At 32.6% G+C, this 26055-nt stretch overlaps 1 protein-coding gene across 3 annotated transcripts; it reads right to left on the reverse strand.

Moving 5' to 3' along the window:
• Positions 1-1262: 1262 nt before the first annotated feature.
• On the reverse strand, positions 1263-22630 carry LOC122633964. 3 transcript variants are annotated; one of them, XM_043822465.1, is made up of 13 exons: positions 22168-22629; positions 19865-22045; positions 16177-16333; positions 13718-13834; positions 8545-8729; positions 5832-6050; positions 5202-5352; positions 4547-4737; positions 3974-4203; positions 3393-3504; positions 2946-3273; positions 2489-2774; positions 1263-2266 (listed from the first exon to the last, which is right to left on the reverse strand). In XM_043822465.1, the coding sequence occupies exons 2-13, from the start codon at positions 21743-21745 to the stop codon at positions 1888-1890; spliced, it is 4236 nt and encodes a 1411-aa protein (XP_043678400.1). In that variant the 5' UTR covers positions 21746-22045; positions 22168-22629; the 3' UTR covers positions 1263-1887. The 3 variants fall into 3 exon arrangements, with proteins under 3 accessions (XP_043678400.1, XP_043678401.1, XP_043678399.1); XM_043822466.1 differs by having other exon boundaries at positions 2489-2633; positions 19865-22630; XM_043822464.1 differs by having other exon boundaries at positions 19865-22629.
• Between the last annotated feature and the right edge of the window lie 3425 nt (positions 22631-26055).

The following is a 26055-nucleotide window of genomic DNA, read 5'->3' on the forward strand; positions in this document are numbered from 1 at the left end:
TATATTTGTATGTCTGTATAAACATTTGATGAAAATAAAGAAATCATTCGATTGTTCAGATCAATTTTTTTTTTCTTTCTTGGTTGGCTCCAGAAAAAAATATGTATGTTTATCATAAACATATAAGATCAATAAATTTAATTATTAAATTATGTTTAGAGATAGACAATATATTAAATAATAAATTTTATTATATTATATTAAAAATTATTTATTATTTATAATATTTAATAATATATAAGTATTAATTAATTAATATATATATATATACACACATATATATATATATATATACTGATAATAATTACTATATAATTAATAATTTTAAATTGTTTAGAAAAAAATATACAGCATATACAAAATAATTTAATTATCTTTAGAAAATATAATTTCGATATTGTCTCTAATCTCTAAACACATTTTCTTTATATTAATCGGGCAGGATTAATATTTTCATGGACATTATTATTAATTTATAGACGATGTGGTAGAAAAATTAACCTTCATTTATTAGCTTACAGATTGAAAAAAAAGAAAAGGAAGAAAAGAAGAAAAAAAAAAAGAAAAATAAAGATAAACTACTAGACGTCGATATCGTCAATTGAATAATATAACGATTAGATCAACGTTTAGGATCCCTCGATTTTTTTTCATGTCTCGGCCACGCTTAAACGGAGACATTTTTTATTTTTTTTCATTATTATTATTAGCTCTTTCGAAAAATTCCATGATGATTATCTAAATCGAATCTATAATGCGCCTTAATGAGTAGATAAAAATTAAAAAAAAAAAAAGAAAAAAAAGAAAAAGATAAAGAAAAAAGGAAATAAATTAAAATAAAATTAAAAAAAATAAAATAAACTAAAAGAATATAACGATCATTATATGCTGTATTATGATCGATTAAAAAAAAAAATAAAATAATAATAACAATAATAATAATAATAATAATAACAATAATAAATAAATAAATAAATAAAAAGAAAACGATTATATCCTTTTTAAATAATTAATTAAAATTGAGAACGAAGAAAGAAAGATCCCTGGATCCCCCTCTCCAAATAGAGAACATATAATCAACGTAGTCACAAAGATCTCGTTTAGAAAACCAGCTGACATCTCGCATCACATTATACACCGCTATACTCCATATTTGATTAATGAGAGAAAAAAAAAGGAATAGAAAAAAAAGTGTAATAAATAAAAAAAAAATAAAAAAAAAAGAAAGAAAAAAAAAGAAAAAAAAACAAAGTAAAATAAAATAAGAATAAAAATAAAAACGAAAGCAACGAAGAAAAAAGACGAAAGGAGAGAGAGAGAGAGAGAGAGAGAGAGAGAGAGAAAGAAAAAGAAAGAAAAATATCTAGAAAACAATTGGACACAAAATTCATGATATACCATCACGGGATTCGAGGAACACTTAGCCAGGCCAGACCTGATAGGCAGTAAAACAGAGTCTTAGCGTGTAAGTATCTACTTAATCGACGAGTAAGAGACGATATAAACCTAATTAACATTTTCCTTCTTCACCTCATTTTTCCCACACCTTCTCCCCTCTTCGACTCTGCTATCATCCACCGTATAAATCATCCTAAAATCGAAAGACTACTTTCATCGAAAGAAAATCCTTAGAGAAATGTTTTGTCCGATTATTATTACTATATTGTTCCGTATTAAAAACGATCGCACGACGGCAACGTGTGCGAGAGTAAGAAAGATAGAAATAGAGATAGAGATAGAGAGATAGACAGAGAGAAAGTGAGAGAGAGAGAGAGAGAGAGAGAGAGAGAGAGAGAGAGAGAGAGAGAAGAGAAAAAGAGAGAGATTAGGATTGCTATTAGGATTAGAAAATGATGATAAACGATGACAACAACGACGATGATAATTTCAGAAGTAACTTTCACGTCCCTTCGGTGCACTCGAGATCAATTCTCGTCGTTTCCAAACAGGTTGTACACCACCTGTCGAGGCACGTTGATTTTGCGTGGCCATGACCGAACTCGATGACGTCGTAGATGAGATCGTCATAGATGACGTCACCGTCATCGTCGTTGCCTTCCCACCGAGCGTATCCAAATCCGGTATATGACGAGTCTGATGCCTCGAGTCGGTGTAACGTCTCTTCGTATATTTCTTATTCTCCGACGAGGTTGTTGATGACATCGTAGTTGTCGCTGTTGTCGTTTTACTGTGTTGAAGATTGGCCGAAATTGGATCGGATCTATTACCGATGTGTAACATCCTTTCTATATCAGCTGTTTTAGACCTGGAATTGTTGTAATTAGAAATAATACTTTTCATTGTTTTATAGATATATATATATTTTTTTTTCTTTCTTTTTTTTTTATATATAAAACAAAAGTTGCACGTTCTTTGTTTTCGTCGAAGTTTTAAGAAATATTAACGAGCGTGTGTATGTATGTATGTATGTATGTATATATTTTGCGATGGAAATCAATTTGGATGGAATGAATGAATATATTATTACCTCAAAACAGCCCCACCTATACTCGTTATACTAGGTGTATAAGGAATAGCGCTACTCCTGCTAGCATCTTGATTACTACCCCTGGAAACCTGTCTAACTTCGCTCGAAGTGGTAAACGAGACCCTTTGTAGGACAGCTTGTTGATCTGGAATATATGAGACAGCTGTGACAGCACTGTCAGGGCTAGCTGGTGGTGTGGAAGCCCAAGAAGGTGGTGAACTTGGTACTTGATCGCCTGATAACGTTGCTGACGAACCAACAGCGCTATCGCTACCGTGTCTACCACCTGATACGATGATGAATGAATTATAAAACAGCTGATAGATATTATCAATAGTGCGGACACACACATATATATATATATATGTGTGTGTGTGTGTGTGTGCGTAACGATCAAGATATATCGTTGAATAAAAGTAAAATAATTTTGGAAATAAATATTTTTGTTTAAACGAACCTTCGCTACAACCAGATATAGAACGTTGTCTTTGTCTTCTTGGTGGTGCGCTAGGTTGTTTCGGTGTCTCTTCGATGTAAGGAATGTCTGGATCATCAAGGTTCAACGTGAACGCTCCAGACATTGGTATAGTTAAACTGGCTGTTATAACCATCGGAGATGATTTTCTACGAGGATCGGTTGGATCCTCGCTTGATCCACTGTCGACGCTGTTACTTCGTCCCTCATCTTTTCTACGTGTTCCTGGCCTCTTTGGACGACGCGGCCTTGGACCAATATCACCACCAACGCCAGCTGTTTGATGTAAACATTCTTCCCTCGTCCAAACCTTTCCAAATCATATATGATATGTGAATTGTTTGTTATAGTTAGAAACATTCTAATCGTTCTATTAAGAAGTATTTAGGTTTAGTTTGTTATTCGAATATGTATTTTATTAGATTTTACTTTTCTTGTTGCTGCTGTAGCGGCCGTTGGTGTATTCCCAGAGGTTGTTAATGTTTCCTCGACCGAAAAATTTTCTGCCTCGCTGCATGGATCAATCTCGTCTCCGCATTGTCTAAAGAAAAATATATAAAATATTTTCATATATGTAACTCTTTCTTTCTTTCGTTCTCTCTCTCTCTCTCTCTCTCTCTCTCTCTCTCTCTATCTCTCTATCTTACAATTTATAAATTATTTATTATCGTAATAATATTATTTTTACGATTAATACAAATGGACACGAAAAGTACAATAGCAAGCAACTTTTGTAATTTATAAATAATATCAAAAAATATAGAACGATATAAATATGAAATTATCGATGATATATTATAGTATTGTATTCATTTAGAATTATTCATTATTATGATTGATGATGAATTTAAATGAAAGACAAATTAATTTTGCTACTTCACAATTTATAAATAAATTTTATTAACTTATAGAGATCTATTTTAAAATTGTACTGATATACTCAAAGAGCGTCATAGATAGACATATTAATCGAATAACATAGTCAAATCCATCAAAGTAACGTAACTTACTCCTCGGCACGTCGCGAGATAGCTAAATCTAATTCGCCTGGATGAGTATCCATCATGTGCAGGTACAATTCATCTAACAATGCTGCTGGCACTGTGAACAACGTCGAAGCATGTTCGAGGAGAGCTCGTACCACGTTTATCACGTCTATCCTCTCTTCTGCTCTCTCTGCAGAAACTTCTGGTCTAGTCTGGTTAGGTTTCACACAGTGAAGTATATTCGGTGCAAAAACCTACAACAACAGTAATAACAAACAACAACAAATATAATAATCATTGTCAATTGCAAACGATTAAATCATTTTAAATTGCAAAGAAATTTAACTATTAAATATTTCATTAATATATATATATATACATATATATTATAATAACATTTGATCATTTATTTGAAAATAATTAATAATAATAATAAGAAACTAATTTTTAAGTTTTATAATAATTTTCAAACATAATTGGATTATAATTATTAATTGTTGATGTCATTGATTATAGTATAATTGATTATTAATATTGTTATTATAAGTGATGGTAAAAAAAAGTTGAGATTGATGATTAAAAAATGTAATTACTAACAGTAGCCAGATTGGTAGTGTTCATTTTGTTTCCTGGTATCCATTCACCAGTTTCACTCTTTCGATCCTCGCTATTCGATGCAACGACACTAAGAAAATTGAGTAATGCCCAAAGCGTTTCACGATTAGGTGTTGGCAGTAATTGAATGAGATGTTGAAGGGCTTCTTGTTGCAATCGCCTGTTCCTGATCTCTGGAAAAATCATTAGTGTTCGTCGTCATAATTTATTTCTAAATTTATGGATAAAAGACATCGTCGTGGACATGTGAAAGAAGAGAGAGAAAGAGAGAGAGAGAGAGAGAGAGAAAGAGAGAGATAATTTATTTATTTATTTATCTAATTTTTTAATAAATTAAATTACGAAGATTTCTTTCCAAAAAAAAAAAAAATAAAATAAAGTGAAAGAAAAACGAAGAAACAAACAAACAAAAAAAAAAGAAAAGAAAATTTCTTCGCTTTTGATAATTAAAACCTTCCTTTTTTCTTTTTTTATCCTACTTTTTCAAAATCCTTTGTTCTTATTTTTATCCTTCTCTTTTTTAGACAAAGCTCTGTACATTTTCTATGTTTTTCTCTTTTTTGTATTTTTTTTACTTCTTATTCTTTATTATTTCTTGGTTTCGTTTAAAGCAATTTTTGAATGATGCCTTCCTTACTTTGGGTATGCACGAAGGCTTGATAGAGATCCCTACAGAGCAGAGGATCAGGCAGGTCCCGAAAAAATTCCTTTAGCAAGGCTGCCACATCGTGAGGACATTGATCAGGACCGATTTTCGTCTCACGACCACAATCGAAGTCTTCTCTCAACTGGAATTTTTATAGTGCTTCGTTTATCTCTCATTTATCTTAGCATTCGTAGCCTTGTTTTCTCTTTTTTTTTTTTTTTTTATTATATTAGCGTTTTTTATTTTAATTGGTCCGAACGATCATTAAAAATTTCAATGATTTTCATTTAAAACGAATGTCATCCTTACATGTACATGTGTGTGTACGTAGTATTTAAGACTAATAAAATATAAAATTATTATTAGAATTAAGAAAAACAAAAAAGACAATAATTTCATATTCTTTTTATTACAAATTTTTAAAAGTGTATATAAATACTTGCAATGTAATTTTTCTTTAACTCCAATAATAATTTTATTAAAAATGTACGTTATTTTTTCGTGTAAATAAAAAAAAGAATGAAAAAATGAGTTTTCTTTACAGAAGGACATAATGAAGCATATAGAATCTGTGTCTGTATGTGTGTACGTTTGTTGTAAATTTCACGAACGATAACTCACCTGTCTAACTCTTTTCTTCGAAGGTGAAACTCGAAAGATACCTAACGTATGCAGACCAGTAGCTTCGAGATGTCTAATACATTGTCTAACTATTCCTGGTACAGCATCCCATTCACCTGTTGTCCCTCCCCCACCGCTGTCACTCAATTCAAGAACACCAGAATCACTTCCGGTCAATGCACCCCCACCTTTCGACGATAATGATTCGCATGAACCACCCTGAAATCAATAGAACAAATTTTGTTCTCCGTGCTGTATGATAATTATAAGTAATGTAATAAATAATGTAATAAATACAATCGATTGGTGAGATATAAAAAATTTCTACGTGATTTTAAAAATCAATTGAATTCTTCTACTACTTCTTTTCATTAATTTTTATATCTTTTGTCGTGCGAAGTAATCAAGAGATAGGAAAAAAAGAGAACAAGAAGATTTATTAAAAGATATGATGAAAGATTCAACGATAGAAATGAAGGTAACAGTCGAAGATATTCGAAGAGAGAACACAAATGATACATTTCGTTTGTAAGAAAATTGTACGATGCTAATTAATCCGTCGTTTAAAATTAGCGATCCTCAGCCCTGTGTATTCTATTTACGTCCGTCGATCTCTGTGACGTCACAGCATCGGCCCGAGAGCACACGTGACGTCTTTTGTCGACGCAAGAATTGCATCTGTGCCTCCCTTTTATTTTCTTTTAAACATCCACGAGTGTCTCCCGCCGATCTAAGCTAGCCAAAAGTTACGTACGCAAATTGATTGCAATCGTCAAAAAGAAAAGGATCAATATGTTTTTTCTTATATAACAATTCATTGTTATAATAAATAATCAACGAAAGATATAAATATTAATGATTTACGATCATCAGTTACTTGATCGAATTATTCTTATTTATTTTTTCTTCTTTTTTTTTTTTGTTTAAGGAGATCATTACCTATTTATTGAAATTATTGAATTTTTTTAGTATTAATTATTCGTGAAGTGTTACGCCTGGAGAGACGCAATCCTCCAGACATCGTCGATAATGTTTGCTTGTCAGCGCCATCTATCAGTAAGCAACTTTTTTTTGTCCCTTGGATTATGCAATTGCGAGTTTCACATGTGTATGACGGTATTGCATACTACGAGGAATAAAAAAAAATTGTTTACTGATAGATGCCGTTGATAAATAATATTATTGACGGTGTATATAGAGTATTACATGCATTCGGGCGTATTAATTAATACGAATATAATTAAAACATACGAATTTTTAAAAATAAGCGATATATAAGTACAATGCACGATCATTAACTAAATTTAATATTTCTTTTATAAAACCGAATATATATATGTAAAATATTTTTAAATATTAAATATTAACGAAATTTAACGAAACGAGACGAACGGAAACAAAATGATTTTCAAGATTTTTGGCGAGATAGATCATCGTTCGTTCATGTTGATCTCGTCATCGTTTTCTATCTATCTATCTATCTCTCGAAAAGTTTCGTGAATGCTTTCGAACGAAACAAAATATAGAGTAAATGTCGACGTGATGCAGAATGTAACATGACGTATTCAATCGAAAAATAGATTTCTAGTCGAAAAGCTCGGCAAGTAGCCATCCGATAATCGTCGGACGATTCGTCGGATTATTCGATGACGAGGAGACGATGACGATAAGAATACGATGACGAGATAATTTTGGGCGGAGTCGAGACGACTTTGACCGTGGCACTTCATATGCCAATTGCGATCAATCAATTTCTAAGGCTTCCCTCGTACATGTACTTCTTTTTTTATCATTACCGCGAATCTCTCTTTAAATAGAGTATCACGATCATTAGGATAATAATTACAATAATCTATATATACAATTCTTTTATAGATCATTGAAAAGAATAAAGAAATTTGCATCCATTGATCATTGAAATAATAATAATAATAACAATAACAATAGCAATAACAATAACAATGATCTATATGTATAATTATTTCATAGATCATTGGAAAATATAAAAAGGATGTAAATATTCTATTCATCGATCATTGAAAATAATAATAATAATGTCCTACATATATAATTAATCACTTTATGGATCATAGAAATAAAAAGATAAATAAGCAAAATTGATCGATCGCGTTAGAAGAAAAAGAAAAAGGATGTTCCAAAATTTCTTAAATTTTCTCTAAACTAATATCATATGCAAATATACCGTCAACAGTGAATGACAAAGCAAATTCTCTCACAACATTTCGTTTCGTTTCGTTTCGTTTCGTTTTCTCGTCATTTCAAAAGATCATTCGCTCGCTTCTAAACGTCTACTAAGCCTCTAAGTCTTATGTTAGCGCGTAGGTGGATCAAAGACGGTTACGCTAGTCGCTAACACTCTCGTCACCGTTACTACAAACCGTATCCCATTATGAAAATAATTACTCTATCTGTTAGAGTTAAATCTTCACGAATATCAAATGTTATTTTCTTCCGATCCATTGATTTATGTCTGACAATTCGTTGACCCGTATTACTACTACAACTTCTCCTATTTCTACTTTTACTACACTATTACTACCACTACTACTATTACTATCATTCTAAATTCACGATGATATCAAAATCTATATATATACGTACGTATATATGCATGTATATATGTATCTTTATACTACCGATCGTGAAAAGAATTTGTTTTCGAGGAAAGAAATAAACCTCGAGATCTCCTTACATCTTCGGTTTTTGCTGCAACCGTAGGTGCTTCTATCAGACTGCTAAAACTCGTTCTACTTCCGTGTCTACTACTTCTGGTCAAACTACCAACATCGGCAACTTCACCAGCAGCGATTCTAGCGATCCTATCGTTCTCAAGACATTGAGAAAGTGGTATACCAAAAACAAGACCACCTGGTGACTCTAAAACAAACAAGAATAATAACGTGATTAATTAATAAATCAATCAAATAAGTATTACAAAATATATAATATTATTTGGATTTGGTGTTATCGACCTGATCATCATCATCATAGTCATCATTTCTCTCTCTCTCTCTCTCTCTCTCTCTCTCTCTCTTTCTTTCTAGATCAGATAAGATTATCCACATGATCTCGATCACTTGGCTCTCCCAAAACGGAGCAAGATCAACGTCGATCTGATCTACGATCAAACAGCTGTGTCCCACTCGCATTCACGCGCGACGAAATTACGCGCGGACGTTAAACGTGCGTACATTTTGCGCATCGAAAATCTTAAGAGCGGCTAGTTAATGATATTTGATATATATCGATATGAACAAATTAAAAGTCGAAGTAAAAACCAAAGGACGAGGAACAGATGAGAAAAAGAGAAAGAAAAAAATTAACAAAAAAAGAAAAGAAAAGAAAAGAAAAGGAAAGAAAAAACGAAAGGCAATTTTTTTATACGTCATTACAGAACAAATTTCAAAATTTATATCTCGGGCTACCAACAATCACTTCCTGGCGACGTGAGTTCTCGTTGATAATAATTTCACTTGGCCATGAATGTGCTTCGGCCACTTTATTTTCGGTACTAAACTTCACTTCCCCGCCATAGTTATACAGACTTCACGGAAACGCGTCTTTCGCGACCTTTTTCTTGCAATATATGTATTTTCCTTTATTTTTTTCTATTTTATCAGAATCTATTCTGCATAATAATTATTCTATGTTTATGTGTGTGTGTGTGTGTGTGCATGTGTGTGTTGTAATAACTATAAACTACACTTTGAATTAATAGATTTTTTAACATGACAATTATCAACAATTATATATATATATACGTATGTGTTAGAAAATATATATATTGTATATACCAATATATTAATGTTAATATATGTGTACACACTTCATATGTATCTCAGAAATATAGCAAGTGAGTAAAAATGAAATTGATCCAATTGAACAACATGTGTAATATATAATAAAAAGATGTCTTGATCATATGACCATAAAGTAGTATGATTATAAATATGATTGTATATTGATAATAATTACTATTAATACGATAATAAATCTTTATCATACCTACATATGTAACAAAAAAAAATGTCATTGAGACAAAAGAATTGAATGAAATTTTAAATAGACATTATTATTAAAAATGATGATTATTTTTTTTTTTTATAATCATTATGACTTATCGTTAAATCTAATTTTATAAGTATATAGTTAAAAATTTTTTTAAGTAAAGTTGGCCTTTGAAAGGCAGCGAAAAGCTGAAAGGCAACAAACCATGTCTCTATACTGATCCGCTTATAGACTGCAATCTGGGCCACCCCGGCCTCAACCAACCATTCCCTCTCTCTTTCTCTCTCCCTCTCTTTATCTATTTATCTCTCTTTCTTTCTACTTCTCCTTATCTCTCTCTTTCTTCCCCCCCCCCTCTCTCTTCTTCTATCTTACTTTACATTTCAAGAAACAACAAATAGAGTATACAATACGTACACAAAATAATTCATATATAAAAACTGTAAAGAATTTTTCTAATAAGCATTTAACACAATTGTTATCTTTTGCGTTTACAAGAAAATTATATAATTGGAAAATTTTACTATTATTATATAATATATAGTATTACTGTACTCGATTATATAATGTTATTATATAAATACAATAAAATAGGATTACATATATATATATATATACACTTCACATTACATAGACTAATTAACAAACGAATAAAAAATATGCTAAGAAAGATATTGTCATAGAAATGAAAAAAAAAAAAAAATTAGAAAATACAACAAGAAAAAAAAACAAAAAACAAAAAGAAAAAATAATAAATATATATGTTAATCGTGAATAATTATTGGTAAGGAAAGATATATCAAGCTCTATGTATCGAAGTACACTTCAAACGTTGAAGAGTAGTGTTTAAAGGGGCAAGTATCGAGTGAGCGACCTCAGCAAGAGAGAGAGGGGAGAAGAGAAAGGGGAAGGAGGAGGAGGAGGAGGAGGAGGAGGAGGAGGAGGAGGAGAGAGACAAATAGAAAGGGAGGGAGAGAGAGAGAAGAGAGAGAGAGAGAGACTCCCGATTGACGTCTGGTGTTCCTACGGCACTTCTACCCGACGTGAACCACAAATAAACCTGGTATATGCGGAAATATGCAACGCCACCGAACACCCTGGCTAATTTTAACCAAGCGAAATTGTGTCTCATTCCAGGCTGTTACTGCCCGTGTGTGTTATACGTACGCTTCTTCTAACGTCTCTTTTCTTCTCTCTTTCTTATAGTAAAGATAGTAGAAAATGACAGTGTATATACGTGTGCGTATGTGTGTATGTGTGTGAGTGAAAGAAAGAAAGAGAGAAAGAGAGAAAGAGAGAGAGAGAGAGAGAGAGAGAGAGAGAGAGAGAGAGAGAGAGAGAGAGAGAGAGAGAGAGAGAGAGAGAGAGATCTGACATGTTCAACAAGTCAAATATGCATCCCTATACCAATTTCGACCATGTACAAGATGGTACATAAAGAAATTCCTGGCTGATATTTAAACATAAATTTACATGTTTCTTTTGTTCTTTTTCTTTTAAGACTTCTTAGGCTTCTAGTTACTTAGATACTTCGTTGAAAGTTTTATATATGATCTGAAATATAAGAAAAAGGGATTAATTTGGGAAAAAAAAAGGAAATCAAAAATAGTTGTCGAGAAAGAGTATATAGATCTTTATGATCACTTAAGAAATTTTTTCAAACCCATCTAGAAGCTTTTTGTCCCATCCTTTATCTTATATAGTATGTAGATATGTATATATATATATCTCTCTCTCTTTCTTTCTTTCTTTTTCTCTAATCGTGTAACAATGTCTAGATACTTTTTTGACGTCTTTTTTCTAACGTTGAGTTAAAGTTTTACAATAAAATTTAAGATATCATTCAAAAACGATGATTCACATCTTTTATCTTTTCTTTTTTTTAAATATCAAAAATATACACAATTGTTTATATACGCAATGAAGAGAATCATTTAATTGATTCTTCTTTTTCTTTCTTGTCAATTTTTGTTTTGTTTTTATTTTTCTTTTTTTAAACATAAAACACACAATCATGTTTCAATTGCAATGAATTAAATCAATAGATATCTTTAAGATTTACATGCTTAAGTATCAATCATAAGATTTCTTCCTTTCTCTTTTTTCTTCTTTTCTTTCTTTCTTTTTTTTTTCTTGCTCTCTTGCGTGCTAAATCTTTCTTGATAAATCTAGATGTATGGTTTCCGTGATAGGTTCTTTTAAAGTATCGAATCGATACTTTCTTAGCAGTGACATGTCCACGTCGAAAAAACTCGTTTCCTTCGATCGTACAATAAATCTTTATTCGATTGATTTCATTCGTTGCTTCGTTGGTTCCTTGTGTTTTTCTTTCTAGGGTTGAAGGAGACGACCAGAAGAGAGGAGGAGAAGGAGGAGGAGGAGGAGGAGGAGGAAGGATCACGTGAACCTATAATTTATTCCACGTTCTTTCCCCGGCGACATGTCTGAAGAGAATAGCCGTAGAAATAGCTTTATTTTCAATGAAAGGTCATCCAAGTAAATGGAAGGTGTTTGATATATACAATGTATATACATATATATGCAAGTGTATATATATGTATGTATATATATATATATATATATATATATATATATATATATATATTTATATATATATGGAATGGACCAAAATTTTTTAAGATAGACCAAAGTTTCTCAAATAATAGTAAAGAATCGATTACTATTTCCCAAAGCTTTTTTTTAGGCTTTTAATTAGGTAAACGCTTTTAGTTTTACCATTTAGAAAAATAAATAAAAATAAAAATTGGCCTACAAAGTTTCAGGAAAGTGTAATTGATTTTTAATATCATTTACAAATTTTTATCACGGTTAAAAACTTTTGAATCTACTCAACTATATATAAAAATATATGGAATATATAGAAATGTATGTATATATATATATATATATATATATATATATATATATATATACGTATAAGACGATTAGAAATGTCTCGGAAACGTTTCTACGACTTTTACATAGATGAGTAGAAATCGATAGAAAGATCGATATAGATCTATCGATCCTATCACGTAATACTGGCGATCTCCGTTCTCTTAAAGTTAAACGGATTAATTTGTTCAATCTCGGACGAGATTGCGTAACCACTTATTGTACCGTCCCTGGTATACATATAAGAAAAGGAACAAAGCCGTTCGGATTTGTGTAGATTTCATCAAGAGTATTTGTCTCAAGTTGGAATTATATAAGTTTCGAAGGTCAATATTATATTAATTTGAAATAGAATTTATGGAATTTTCTGTTTTCTTTCCTCTTTTTTTTTTTTGTTAACTCATATCAAATATTAAATTAAATTTTTCTTTTTTATACAAAATATAATGAAACATATTTTCATAAAAAGACTTTATATAAAAATTTCATGCAAGACGATATTTCATATTGAAATATCATTCATAAAGTTTCATTTTGTCGTACTCAATTAAAAACTTAACGAACAGATTAATTTTGGTACATTCCTTTTGAATTAATCGGCATTCTCTTAAATGAAAATAGAAAATTCACATGCTTTGAACTTTCTTCACATATGTCTTTTCCCTTTTTCTCTCTTTCTTTAGATATTTAATTAAAAGTCTTCTTTTAATCTTTTATTCCATAAGAAAATCAGAAAGAAAAAAAATGAAACATTTCTTCGTACGGTGACATGCAAGAAAGTTTCTTTACATTCTTCTTATTTTATCTTTCGCTTCGTGCAGTATAATATAGTTTTTCTTTCATTTCCTATTTTTATTTGTTTTCTTTTTTTTAGTAATACCACAAGAGAAAAAGAGAGAGAGAGAGAGAGAGAGACCGAGACAGAAACAGAGAATATTTCTTGTCCTATTTCACTTGCTAACCTTTGTCTTTTTCCTCCTTTCCCTTACTCTCAAAGAACCCTGTTGTGAGCGCCTTCCTCTTGAGCAAATATGCTCTCCTTTTTGGTTTCGTTGCAACCGCACCACTTCCGAGAGATTCTGAAAGTAAAAAAGGACCAAATATACATTAATAGAAAGATAAGATAAGAAAGAGTAAAAAAAGGCGAAAAAATTTCATTTCATTTCATTTCATTTCATTTCATTTGTTTTACGCAACGAGTACGTCGAATCATTTTTTTCTTTTTCTCCATTAAATAAATAAATAAAGTAAAGGGAGATGAAGAGAATAAGAGAGAGAGAGAGAGAGAGAGAGAGAGAGAGAGAGAGAGAATGAGAGAGGCAGAGTGAGAGTGAGAGAGAAAGAGTAAGAGAGTAAGTACGTTTGAGAAGCGGGTGTTAAAGCAAGTATCCTCGAAAAGCGAGTATAAGTGTCTTTAAATAGCGTTTCGCGCTTCGGCCAGACGTCTTGTAACTAAATGGCGCTAGAATGGCTTAAGCGTATACTTCGAAACATTTACGCCGAGCAACAGAGAAGATTTATTTTCCTTCGACGTTAGCCGGAGAAACGCAAGACATCGATGCTATTGAAAAAAAGAGAGAGAGAGAAAGAGAGAGAGAAAGAAAAGAGAAAAACATGAGATGAACATATATATGCATGTATATGTATATATATAACGTGTATATATATAAATATATACGTACATACACCGTATGTGCTACTGAATAATTCATTCTTTGAAAAAATTAAATACATACATATATATATATATTGTAAACAAAAAATAAAAAATTATCACTAAATACATTAAAAACGAAATTGAATCAATATTAAACAAGCTTCGTGCAAAATTAATTTCATATAACGATTAACTATGAAATGTTCCATTTGAAATTCATTTTATATTATAAATATCCATTTCATATAATAAGTTCGTATGAAAAGTTTTACGTGAGATCAATTTCAAACGGGGTACAAATCATTGGTGGGAAAAAGGGAAAAGAAACAGAAAAAAAAGAACATCTCATGTAAAACATTACAAGCATGTTTCTTTTTTTTTCTTTTTGAATAGCAAAGAAGAAGAAGAAGAAGAAGAAGAAAAAGGTATGAGAAGTATGCGAATTTAAAACAGCAAGTGCGCATATCTCGTGATATATCGATCTCAGAGAGAAAAGAATACGAATAAGAGAATAAAGAGAAGTAGAAGAAGAAGAAGAAGAAGGAAAAGAATAAGAAAGAAAGAATGAAAGAAAGAAGGACAGAAAGAAAGAAAGGAAAGGAAAGAAAAGAAAAGAAAAGAAGAGACGTGTTGACATCAGAAGTAAAGAGGGTACTTCGACGTAAAAGAAGATGTAGGATCGTCAACGAAAAGAAAGAGAGAGAAAGAAAGAAAGAAAGAAAGAAAGAAAGAAAGAAAGAGAGAGAGAGAGCAAACCCTTGGGACCATAAACACGTCAATCACTTGAAAATCGCGAGACAGCCAAACGGCGCCTCGTTTCTATATAATCGTTGGCACCCCGAAAAGACAAAAACACCCGTTGGATATACATATGTATATTCCTAAAATTTCATCATGATTTCACGCTTTTAATATGTTCTCTTCTATTTTTTTTTATTTTCTCCTTTTTCTTTCCTCCTCTTTTCTTTTCGTTTTTGGAAAAGAAAAATTTTCTCTCTCAGTTTTTTCTCTTTTTCTTTCTTTATTTTCTCTCTCTCTCTCCCTTTTTTTGTACATTATCTCATTAAGAACAAATGTAAGCAATACAATGTTATCATTGATCATGAATCTGCATTTATTCCACGAGTGTATAATCAAATCTCAATAATGCATGAGAAGATTCACCCTTCGTCATCTGTATGTGAATAATTTTACACTTTTCTCCTCTTTTTGTTTTCTTATTTTTCTTTTTGAAGAGAAATAATTTTCTTCTCTCTCTCTCTCTCTCTCTCTCTCTCTCTCTCTCTCTTTCTGTCTTTCTCATTAATAATAATAGATATAAAAAAGAGCAGCGAAGAGAAAATATTATCATTGACTTAGCAATTATTCTCGAATCGATCCGTGAATCGATAATATCCGATTAACATGTATAAGAAGAAAGATAGATAGATAGATAGATAGATAGATAGATAGAGAAAGAGAGATAGAAAATGTAAAAGAAAATTAATGAGTATGCTTTCCACGCTTGAAGAATATAAAAATAGAGAAATTGCTGGAGCTTTTTCTTCTTGAGATGAAATTTTCTTCGATCCAAAATGACTCGACAGGGATAATACGATTAAAAAGTTTCTAAAGAAAATGATATAACGTTATTAACTTTTACATTTTTCGTGTGATTATAAAAACACAAGACTTTGTATAAAACTTTGTAAATATAATATACACACATACACGGATTCAAATACACAGACACACACATACGAAATTATATTGTTTTTAACTCACCACTCGGTGGCCTGATGTGAACACCTAAATTGAGAGCTTGAAGCTTCGCTACGGCAACTTTGCATAAAACTTTTCTTTCTATTTCTGAGAGAGAACGCAAAGAAGTATCCTGGAGAGTCACTCGTCGTCCACCTGTGCCAGCCCACGTGCATTTTCCCTACAAAGTATATATAGATTCTATATAAACATATGCTGAGACACACACATATATATATATACATACATATATAAAAATGAAGTTTAAAAAACTTGAGGAATTTTGTTCTTTCAGAAGAGAAAATTCTTAAGAAATTTTCAAAGAACTTATTTGTTATCAATTACTTTGAACTATTCATAAATTATATAAATATGCAAATACATAAATATATAAACAAATAAAAACTTTAAAGTTTAATTAATATGTATATGAAAGATAATGAATTGAATTTTTATGACAGAAAATATTTGTTAAAAAAAATTTCCAATTGATCAGCTTAAATAATTCATATATAGAAATAAATAATACAAATATATACATATATGTGTGTGTGTGTGCATGTTTATTAACTTTAATTAAATTTGATTGAATAAAGAGCTCTTGATAAACCGAACCAGTAAATTCAAATTCAATTGAAATAGAATCATAAGCTCATTAATAATTAATGATAACAATTTGAAGAGTATATTTATGAAAGTTTCACAATGATGGAATTGGCTGGTTGGAGGTAGCTCAGAATAAAATATCAAAGAGTGGTTTGGTTTATCGACATATAAACGTTAGAAAGAAGAACTACAAGGTAATGTAATGGAACACTGTATGAAAAAAAAAAGAAAAAAAAAAAAAAGATAAAAAGGAATAAGGAGAATAACTTATAATAATGTTTCATTCAACGACTTTTGTTCTCTCCTGCAATAAATGTAGGTGTTCATAGCAAAAGGAAACGAATATCGAAGGGAAAGAAAAATAAAACCTACTTTTAGTTCTTTCAGAATAAAATAAAAGAAATAAATGGATCCCTTATCGATCTGAATTTAAATGTCCTAGCCGTTGAAAACTTTTTTCTTTAAAAATATACGGTATCTAAAAATTATCTCCTTTTCAACATTATTACATATACTTTGATGACAAAATTTAAGATAGAACATACATGTAGAATTATTAAAAGAAAAAATTCTTCAATAACAATTGTGACTTTTGCACTTTAATATCTGTCCAATGTCTATCAATCACATATTTTATACTTTTGTTAGAGCTTCGGTGAATCAACAGTGACCTTCGACATTTAGTTGTATACGTTGCAATACATTGTCTATCGGCAAGTATAATAATCGTATTAACCTACCATTTATCAACGAACTGATGCATACAGCATTAGACCTCGAACGTAAGCAAATCCCTGAACAGTGACACTCTCAAACAGGTGGATTGATCGTGATGATGCAATACATTAACTAGCTAGATCATCTGTGATTTCATTCCTTGAAGATTTGTCGAATGATCAATGATCTTGTGACAGACAATAACAATTTAAAGGTAAGAATTTAAAGGTAAGAATCACAGATACCATTTAGATTAGAATTTATGTGGAAACGCTACAACGTACATGGGAATACTTTCACAAATTTATTATTTTAATAAAAGAAATTTTTTCGATAATATAGACTTCATAAAAATTATTATTTAATAATCCTACATGTGTAACATCATAAGTTTCGTTTAAAGAATAAATCTGTATAAGAGATAATTTTTAGACACCCTGTATATTAAAGGTTACTTTTATACTACTAAGTATTGGAAAGATAAACAGATAAGAATCCAATAAAGTCTTTGGAAAAAGAGAGAGAGAGAGAGAGAGAGAGAGAGAAAGAGAGAATAAGAGAGAAAGAAATTTAACACAAACAAAAAGAAAGGAGACACGTGGAAAACTTTCTGTAAAGTTCCGTAACACGTGAGATCTCGTCACTAAATATTTCTTACATCGGAGGCATTACTCATAAGATGAGTCACTGCCAAAATCCATTTTGCATCGGACGATCTATCAAACGATTTCGTTACTTTCTTGTCGTCGAATTTGTAAATAAATACATGCAGGTATGCGTATCGTTTCGTCGGAATCGATACGAATACAAAATGATATAACAAATGGATTGCTTCGGACTTTCCAGATAGAACAGATTATAACAATGACTCCCCCTTTTTCGAGAAATCGTTTCTTTTATATAAAATTCATTGCAAATAAAAATTCTCAGAAAAAAATCGATAGCGAATAAACTATAAGTCGTTTAAAAAAGAAAACAGAAATCTGAACATATCTCACACCTACGTACATTATATATATATATATATATACATACATAAATACATATATACATAGATATACATATATATATACACACAATCTGACTTGTACAATCAAATTAGAACAAAATATTTTCTGATCGTTTCTGAGATGAATTCAAAAATTGATTTTGTCAGAATGATTTGCCACTCGTAAGAGTGACTGGGACAAATCTTGGAAGAAGTAATACTCGAGTAGAGTAACATTGTAGATAATATAGAGGATGTAGCGAATAAGTAAAAAAAACACTAGTGATGGCGAAGTGATGTATAGTAATAGTAGTAGCAGAAACAGTAGTAGTGTAGTAGCAGCAGCAGTAGCAGCAGTAGGAGCAGCAGTGTAGTAATAATAGTAGTAGTAGTAGTAGCAATAGAAGTAGAAGTAGAAGTAGCAGTAGCAGTAGTAGTAGTAGTAGTAGTAGTAGTAGTAGTAGTAGTAGTAGTAGTAGTAGTGTAGTAGTAGTAGTAGTAGTAGTAGTAGTAGTAGTAGTAGTAGTAGTAGTAGTAGTAGTAGTAATAGTAGTAGTAGTAGTCGTAGTAATAGCAGCAGAGTTAAGTATAGTTTATACACACCACCGTTGGCTGACTATTTCGGGCGGCGCCGGCAAAATTCCGAGGCCCTAAATTGGTTATCGCGCTAACCGCTTAACAAGAACGTCTGCGGCAAGGTCAACCTTCTTATTCTTCTCCTTTCCTTCCTTTCCCTTTCCTCTTCTGTCATTCTACCGTTTACTCGGTCACAAAGAAGAAGAAGAAGAAGAAGAAATAGAAAGAAAAACGATTGGACGATAGCTAAACGAGTCACCAATACCGGTACAAAGTTTTTAATAAATGTTCTGCCTGATAAAGACTCAAATGTGAATGTGAATGTGAATGTAAACGTAAATGTGAATCTATGAATGATTTATAATCAGTAGATAGAGAAAACAAGTTTCTACAATCTCGAAATATTTTGAAAAGTTGCTGTTAGACACTCACATAGGCACACGCACACAAACATACATATGTTTCATACTAACCCCGTCATTCCTCTCTATAAATTGCTATGCAAATTTGACGCATTGGTGAGATTGTCGAACGTTTGAAGGATGTATATTCCAATTGCGGATTGTTAATAGTAATAGATTATTCATTGGTTATCTCTCTGATAACGTAAGGAGCTTGATATTAGTCTGTGTAGGTATGTGACGACAGGTAGTTGTTGTATTCAGGTGAAAAATGAGTTTCTGGATATTAGAATAGGATGTCTTCGATGGTTAGGACCTAAAGATGGAAAGATTTCATTGATAATATTAGTGGAAAAAAAGGTTAAATTTGCCTGTTAAAAACCATACGAATTAACGTTAATCGAAAAGACAATTGTTAACTGACCTGAGGCGTCCAGATGGACGGTAAGTTCGAGGCCCTCGAGGTACTTTTACTCCTGGACCTCCAGATTTTCTTCGCAACCAGCCTGCTACCGTGATGTACCACGCTGCTGGAAGACTTGCTCTTCTGCATCGCTGTGCCACCTGAAGAATTTTTCGAAGAAGATGTGAGTGCCGGTGAACCAGGTGCCGAATGCGGTTTGTCCTTGTGAGCATTGGAGCCATGAAGGAGATGGGAGAGAAAGGATTGATGATGATGTTTGGGAGTTAGGGGTTCTTCCAAACCGAGACCAGCATCGATGCTGCTACGTGAACTTGCGTTTCTACTTGCTGGCGAGGTTGTATCAGCGTCCGAAAGATTTTCAAATGGATTTTCCATGGAGGACATTTCACGATAATTAATAGCCCAATTGTCATCGGTCTGACAACCTTTGTTATTGCCATCGTCGTCGCCAGGCTTAGTAATCTCTCCTTTTGGTTTGATATTACGAAGATTTCTATCGTAATTAACACGTTTGAATCTATCGACCTTATCAGCATCCATAGATTTTTTCCTAGCCATTCTGAGATACCTCTTGATGGTGTCACTAACCGATGGCGACACATCGTCATTATCGACGCTACTACGTCTACGACCACTGGGTTTAGGTACACTCGTTTCACTTTTACTACTGTCGTCTTTCTCTCTCTCAAGAAGTATAGCGTCTAAAACCTCACGGGGTACTGGATCAGTTTGTACACCATCGTCCAGTGGTCCGCGATCAGTGCTAGGTTCTTGAACAGCTATCAGAGGAGGTGGAGATATAGGATCGCGTCTTTCCGAGTACCAATCTTCATTCTCTTTGCCTGTGGTCCTGGTTCTCTGATGAGCCCACCATCTATTGGAAGGTGATGTGTAAGCACCGGTTGCTCTTGGTCCTCTGAAGCCTCTGGTACATCTAAGATCAAAGTAAAGCTTTTCCAAGAGCTTACGATCGGTCAAGATGTCTGATATTACGTGTTCTCTAGTCGGAGACTTGCTGTAGTAACGACTGAGAGTCTCCATCAAAGATTTATGAATGTAATCACCTTGATAAGGTGTTACAGATGATTTAGAAACATTGTCTCTGTTAATTGATTTCGTTTCATTATTAGGAACTACTTGCTCTCTCTTTGCCTGAGCTACGATGAGATCCAAATGCTGTTGTAACTTATCAATTAGACTTTGATAATCAAAGTGTTCTTTACCCTCGATATGACTGACCACACTATTTCTATCCAAAGATTTCGCCGTATCACCGATATCACCTTGCATGTTCAGGTACTTTTGCAACATATCAGCTAAAACTTTAACCTCGGCATCTTCCTTAGCTGTCCTCCTACGACTAACAGGACTGGAAGGTGCGCTACCACCACTGTCGGATGCCAAAAAAAAGTCTCTCTTCGCTTTGGCCAGATCAAACTTGCCAGAAGTTGTAGTTTGAAGGACGAATCCTTGAGGAGGATTCCTAATCTCGTCAGCTTCGTCAGCTGAGCTAGCTTTAGCTCTACAACTACCACCTTTAACGTGTCTACGTCGTCTCTGAGAACGGAAACCTAAAGTACCAGGATAAGAAGCTTTCCTCCAAAGTAGGAACTTTGGTTCCTTTTGACAAACTTCTTGAAAATATTGTTCGATCTTGGGTATATCCTCGGAACGATTGTGAGCACCATCGGGTATCAAACGTCTTCCAGCATCAGCCATATATCTCCAAGTTTTCCTAGTCAACAACCATCTTTCTTTAGACGGTTTACTAGCACGTTTAGTCCTACGATCCTTGGAGGCCGGTGGTGTACCACGCAAAGAACTTCCGGCCTCCATGCTGTCGCGACGCGAGCGTCTCCTACCGCCAGGACGCTCAGCCATCGTCGCGTCTTTCTCCTTCTTCGCCACACGAACCACTTTCGCAAATATATCTTCTCTTCGCGGTTTATCAACGTGATTAGATCTCTATAGACGACCAGTTGCCAGTCGTCGGGCACGAGTCGTTAACACTAAATCATTACAAGGCACAACACTCGAAGAAACGTAATCCTTTTACTTTTAACCAACTGTTAAACGAAGAAGAAGAAGAAGAAGAAGAAGAAGACACATTCGATCAAGGAAAAAAACAAGAGAACTCTTTTTGACACTTCACTCGATCCACTTCAAACCTTCGATTAAAACCTGCCAAACATAAAGAATCCTTTTCCCTTTGAACTCAACATTTTTCAATGACGTTTGATCGTCGAAAACGGAATGATTAATCTCAAATAATACACCACTAGCCTCTAGGAAAAGCTACTAACCACTTAGATCAATGCAACAACAACGCAATATAACTAGTCGCCTCTGAAAATTCCTTCGCTATTTGGATCAAATATCTCTCGAATATATTTCTTCGCTCTCTTTAACGAGGCTCGACCCAAATTTAACTTTTATCGTCAAGAATCGCGGGTATTTTGACCTGGAATCACTGTACATCACGGAAGATCTATATAATCCTTTGTGTTCTTTGATCAATCCTATAAGATTAACCAATCCCTTTAGCTTCAACCAAATTTTTTTAGCTTTGCTAAGGAATTTAAAGAAGAAATTTTCAAGAAACGACGTTTAAGAGAATCGCGAGCCGGCAAGGTGGAAGCTGCCCAAGGTACGCGACTACTGCTCCTCAGGGCGTCGCGACGCTCGTGGACGCTCCGTGTCTAAAAACGTATCTGGCCCTCTTCACTCTTCCTCCTCCACCAACTTCTCTCTCTCTCTCTCTCTCTCTCTCTCTCTCTCTCTTTCTCTCTCTTTCTTTCACTCACGCAATAAGACGAAAGAAAGAGAGAGAGACGATGAAGTGAGTAAGAGAAGAACAGAGAAGAACAGAGAGAAAGAGAGAGAAAGAGAAAGATAGAGAACAAGCTAGCCGAAAAAGAGGAAGGGAGATGCAAAGACGACGGCTGATGAAGCAGACCGAGGAAGAGGCTTCTTGAGTGGCTAGAGTAGTCTAGAAAAACCTGGGACGGACACGGCAGACTAACCGGAGATGATGCTGTCTGTAGTTGTCATCCTTTGGCAAAAATACACATGATGGCGCCTTCTGTCGATGATTCGACACATATCAGAAGACTTTGTCCAATTGTTTTTCAACAATTGATCGGAGAAAATTTAAAATACTTTACCCGTATCAAATTGGTAAAGATCAAGGACAATTATGGATCATACTGATCATAATTATTTCACCAGAAAGATCAGATACCTTACAGTCGAGATAATCAAACAGAGTAGTTCATAATCAACGTGTTACTCCGTTAGGGGGACCTAATAGAATGTTTAAAGATGCTCGAAGGTGGTGGCAAAGAAGTTGTCATCACTTGCCAAATAACATGGCATGTTTTAAGCGGACTGGACCATATCTAAGAGAGTATACTCTATCATTGTCAAACGAATACTTTGAGAAGATTCATCTTGGACTGATATCGAATAAACTCTTCTCTATCTTGAGTTTTTCATATTCTACATACATACATACATATATATAAATCTTTCTTTCTTCGAACATTTTTTTGACACAAAATTATCCTGCACAAATATTGCGACATTAATTGATCAAGTAGATCTATGAAGAATAAAGTTATATCAGCGAGTTGTAACTACTAATCTCAAGAATCTTGATTCAACTTCCTGCATATAACTTCGATCACTCTGACAAAAGATATACTTTTGATCTTGACATTGCATATTTAGCGGACAGAGGAGAAGTAGACATCTGCAGTGACGTTTCATTAACTTAGAATAAAAAGAGAGAGATAGAGAAGGATAGAGGAGTCCTCTCCAATATTCTACTGATGTGTTGCTGCTTTTAACTCTTCATCTTTTTTTACAAAAAGTAACATCAAAGGTGACGCTAAGTTTATGTTTATCCAAACGTCAACGTAAAAAGAATGACTTTCTGCATGTACCACCTGAAAAATAACAACTAATTCATCACTCGACAGTTTTAATCTCCAATTTCTTTCTTTCCTTCTTTACTTCCTTCCTTCCTTCCTTCCTTCCTTTCTTCCTTTTCTACTTTCCTCTTTCTCTATTTTTCTTTTTTTCTTTTTGTGTGAAATCTCCCAGAGAAGAAACCATACACACACCACCAGTCTATAAATCTTTTCAAACGAGATACACCATGTTCTAATGGTATGCGTAATAAACTCAACACGTGTTCTCATATAAAATTCTACAGTTCAACTGTTGAGTGTTACCCAATGTGTACGTGTGCACGTTTCCTATTTCAAATGTGGGACACATTTCTCGAAGCCATCTTAATGACGTAGAACCATAAAAATTCATTATGGTAGGATTGCTCAATATATTCCCAGGGAAAAAAACTATTTTCAGATTCTCATTCTTTGGTGCAACTAAATTGGACCACAGTGTTAGTTCACTCGGAAACGATCATCGTAAATCTTGAAAGAAATCTTTTGAGATTCTATTTTTCTTTCCTCTCTTTTCTTTTTCTATTTAATCTCATCTGAACCAATCATTCATTTACTTGCGTCAAATAAATCAAAAAAGAAAAGAAATATAGAAATAAATAAATAAATAAATAAATAAATACTTGTCATTTGAAATTTAATTGTCATTTGAATTGGATTAACCTGATCACGAGATTTACTCTTAAATACAATCAAATTAGCTAGCATTGGGATCTAGATTATTCAGATGCCAATGAACCGGAACACGTCCATTATTGGAATGTCGTCTATCTGGAATAGATATCAGCCGAAATAGCACGTACAGGTCATAACCTCTTGACAATGCCACCCTAAATCTAGACTTTCTCGATAAAGATTCCACTCCACCGGGATTGACCTAAAGTAACCTTTTCGAAAATTCGAATATATCAAGTTTATATCTGAGATTCAATCAAACAGAGAGTTCAATTTTTAGATTAATTAACGACGAGCTACGTTCTATTAAGAATGGTTGATTCTAAATCCAACATTATTTCGTTAAATTTGATTAATCTATATATGACTTTCTCGAACAGTTAAAATTATACAATTAAAATTCTTAATGTGAAACAAATTAAAAAATCATTGAATTAGCAAAAATATTAATTATGTAATATGGTACTATTTTTTTAAGAGGGAATCTAGAAAAAAATCATACATCAGCTTAAATAATCTCAAAAAAGAGTACGGATTTTTAAAATCATCTAAAAACATTTGACTCGTCCTGTAGAAAACCTAACAAGTATACGATGGTAAAAATTTTTGTAATGAAATTCTAAAACTTGAAGAAACCAAGGAAGATACTAAAATCGTTTTTATCACAAAAGTTTCTCTCTCAAATTGGATGCCGAGATCTTTTGCCACAATGAATCTTATCAGAATAAACTTCTCAGAAACTTTCTGAACACCTGTGAACATGGACATGGAAGATACATTTGTCAAACAAGTTCGACTAAGATTAAACAATAATCTCGCTCACATTCTAACATATAAAATAGAATCAAATATTTGTCAAATCGTACCACAATAAAATAAGGAAATATAATATATAATATGGAGACATTTTTTTTTTTAATCCGAAACACAAAAGACCCGAAAGAAATGTTTCTCTGAAAGTTTTTCACGCCGTTTAGAAACAAAATAAGAACAACCATAATCCCTTTAATTGTTGAAAAAGTCAATTACGTTCGATAATTAGAATAGAGAATACATTAGAAAGCTTTTTGTATAAGAATAATTCTCCCTAGACATTTTCCTTTTCTTTTTTCTTTTTTCCCAAGGGAAAACTTTGATGAGAACTTCGTTAAGTAGATATTTCGTTTTTTTTGGAAAATAAAATTCTTTCTCTCTTTCTTTCTCTCTCTGGAAAAAGGAATAAATTTTGTAATTCAACGAACGTAATTCGACGAAAAAGAAATAAGTAAAATAAAAATCGAAAGATAAAAGATTGTAAGAATAAATGTTGAAAATATTAATTTTCATCGTTTACTGAAGGATTCTGAGTATATAAGATGATAATGCGCTGAAACAACGACGTTATATCGGGCATATAATGAAGTTTACCACGTGCGAAGACCAACATCTGTTTGAATACGCCTACGATCTACATTATTCAGATTCTTAACACATGCGATCGGTTCAATCTTCTCACCTACGATTATATATATATATATATATATATATATATATATATATATATATTGT

The sequence above is a fragment of the Vespula pensylvanica genome, chromosome 13 (genome assembly GCF_014466175.1).
Source record: "Vespula pensylvanica isolate Volc-1 chromosome 13, ASM1446617v1, whole genome shotgun sequence".
NCBI lineage: Eukaryota > Metazoa > Arthropoda > Insecta > Hymenoptera > Vespidae > Vespula > Vespula pensylvanica.

Coding starts and splice junctions, on each gene's coding strand:
- LOC122633964 (XM_043822465.1), bottom strand. CDS start 21,745: ATGGCTGAGCGTCCTGGCGGTAGGAGACGCTCGCGTCGCGACAGCATG. Junction 4,204..4,546: donor ACACTACCAATCTGGCTACT/GTTAGTAATTAC, acceptor CTGTTGTTGTAG/GTTTTTGCACCGAATATACT. Junction 3,505..3,973: donor ATCTCGCGACGTGCCGAGGA/GTAAGTTACGTT, acceptor ATTTTTCTTTAG/ACAATGCGGAGACGAGATTG.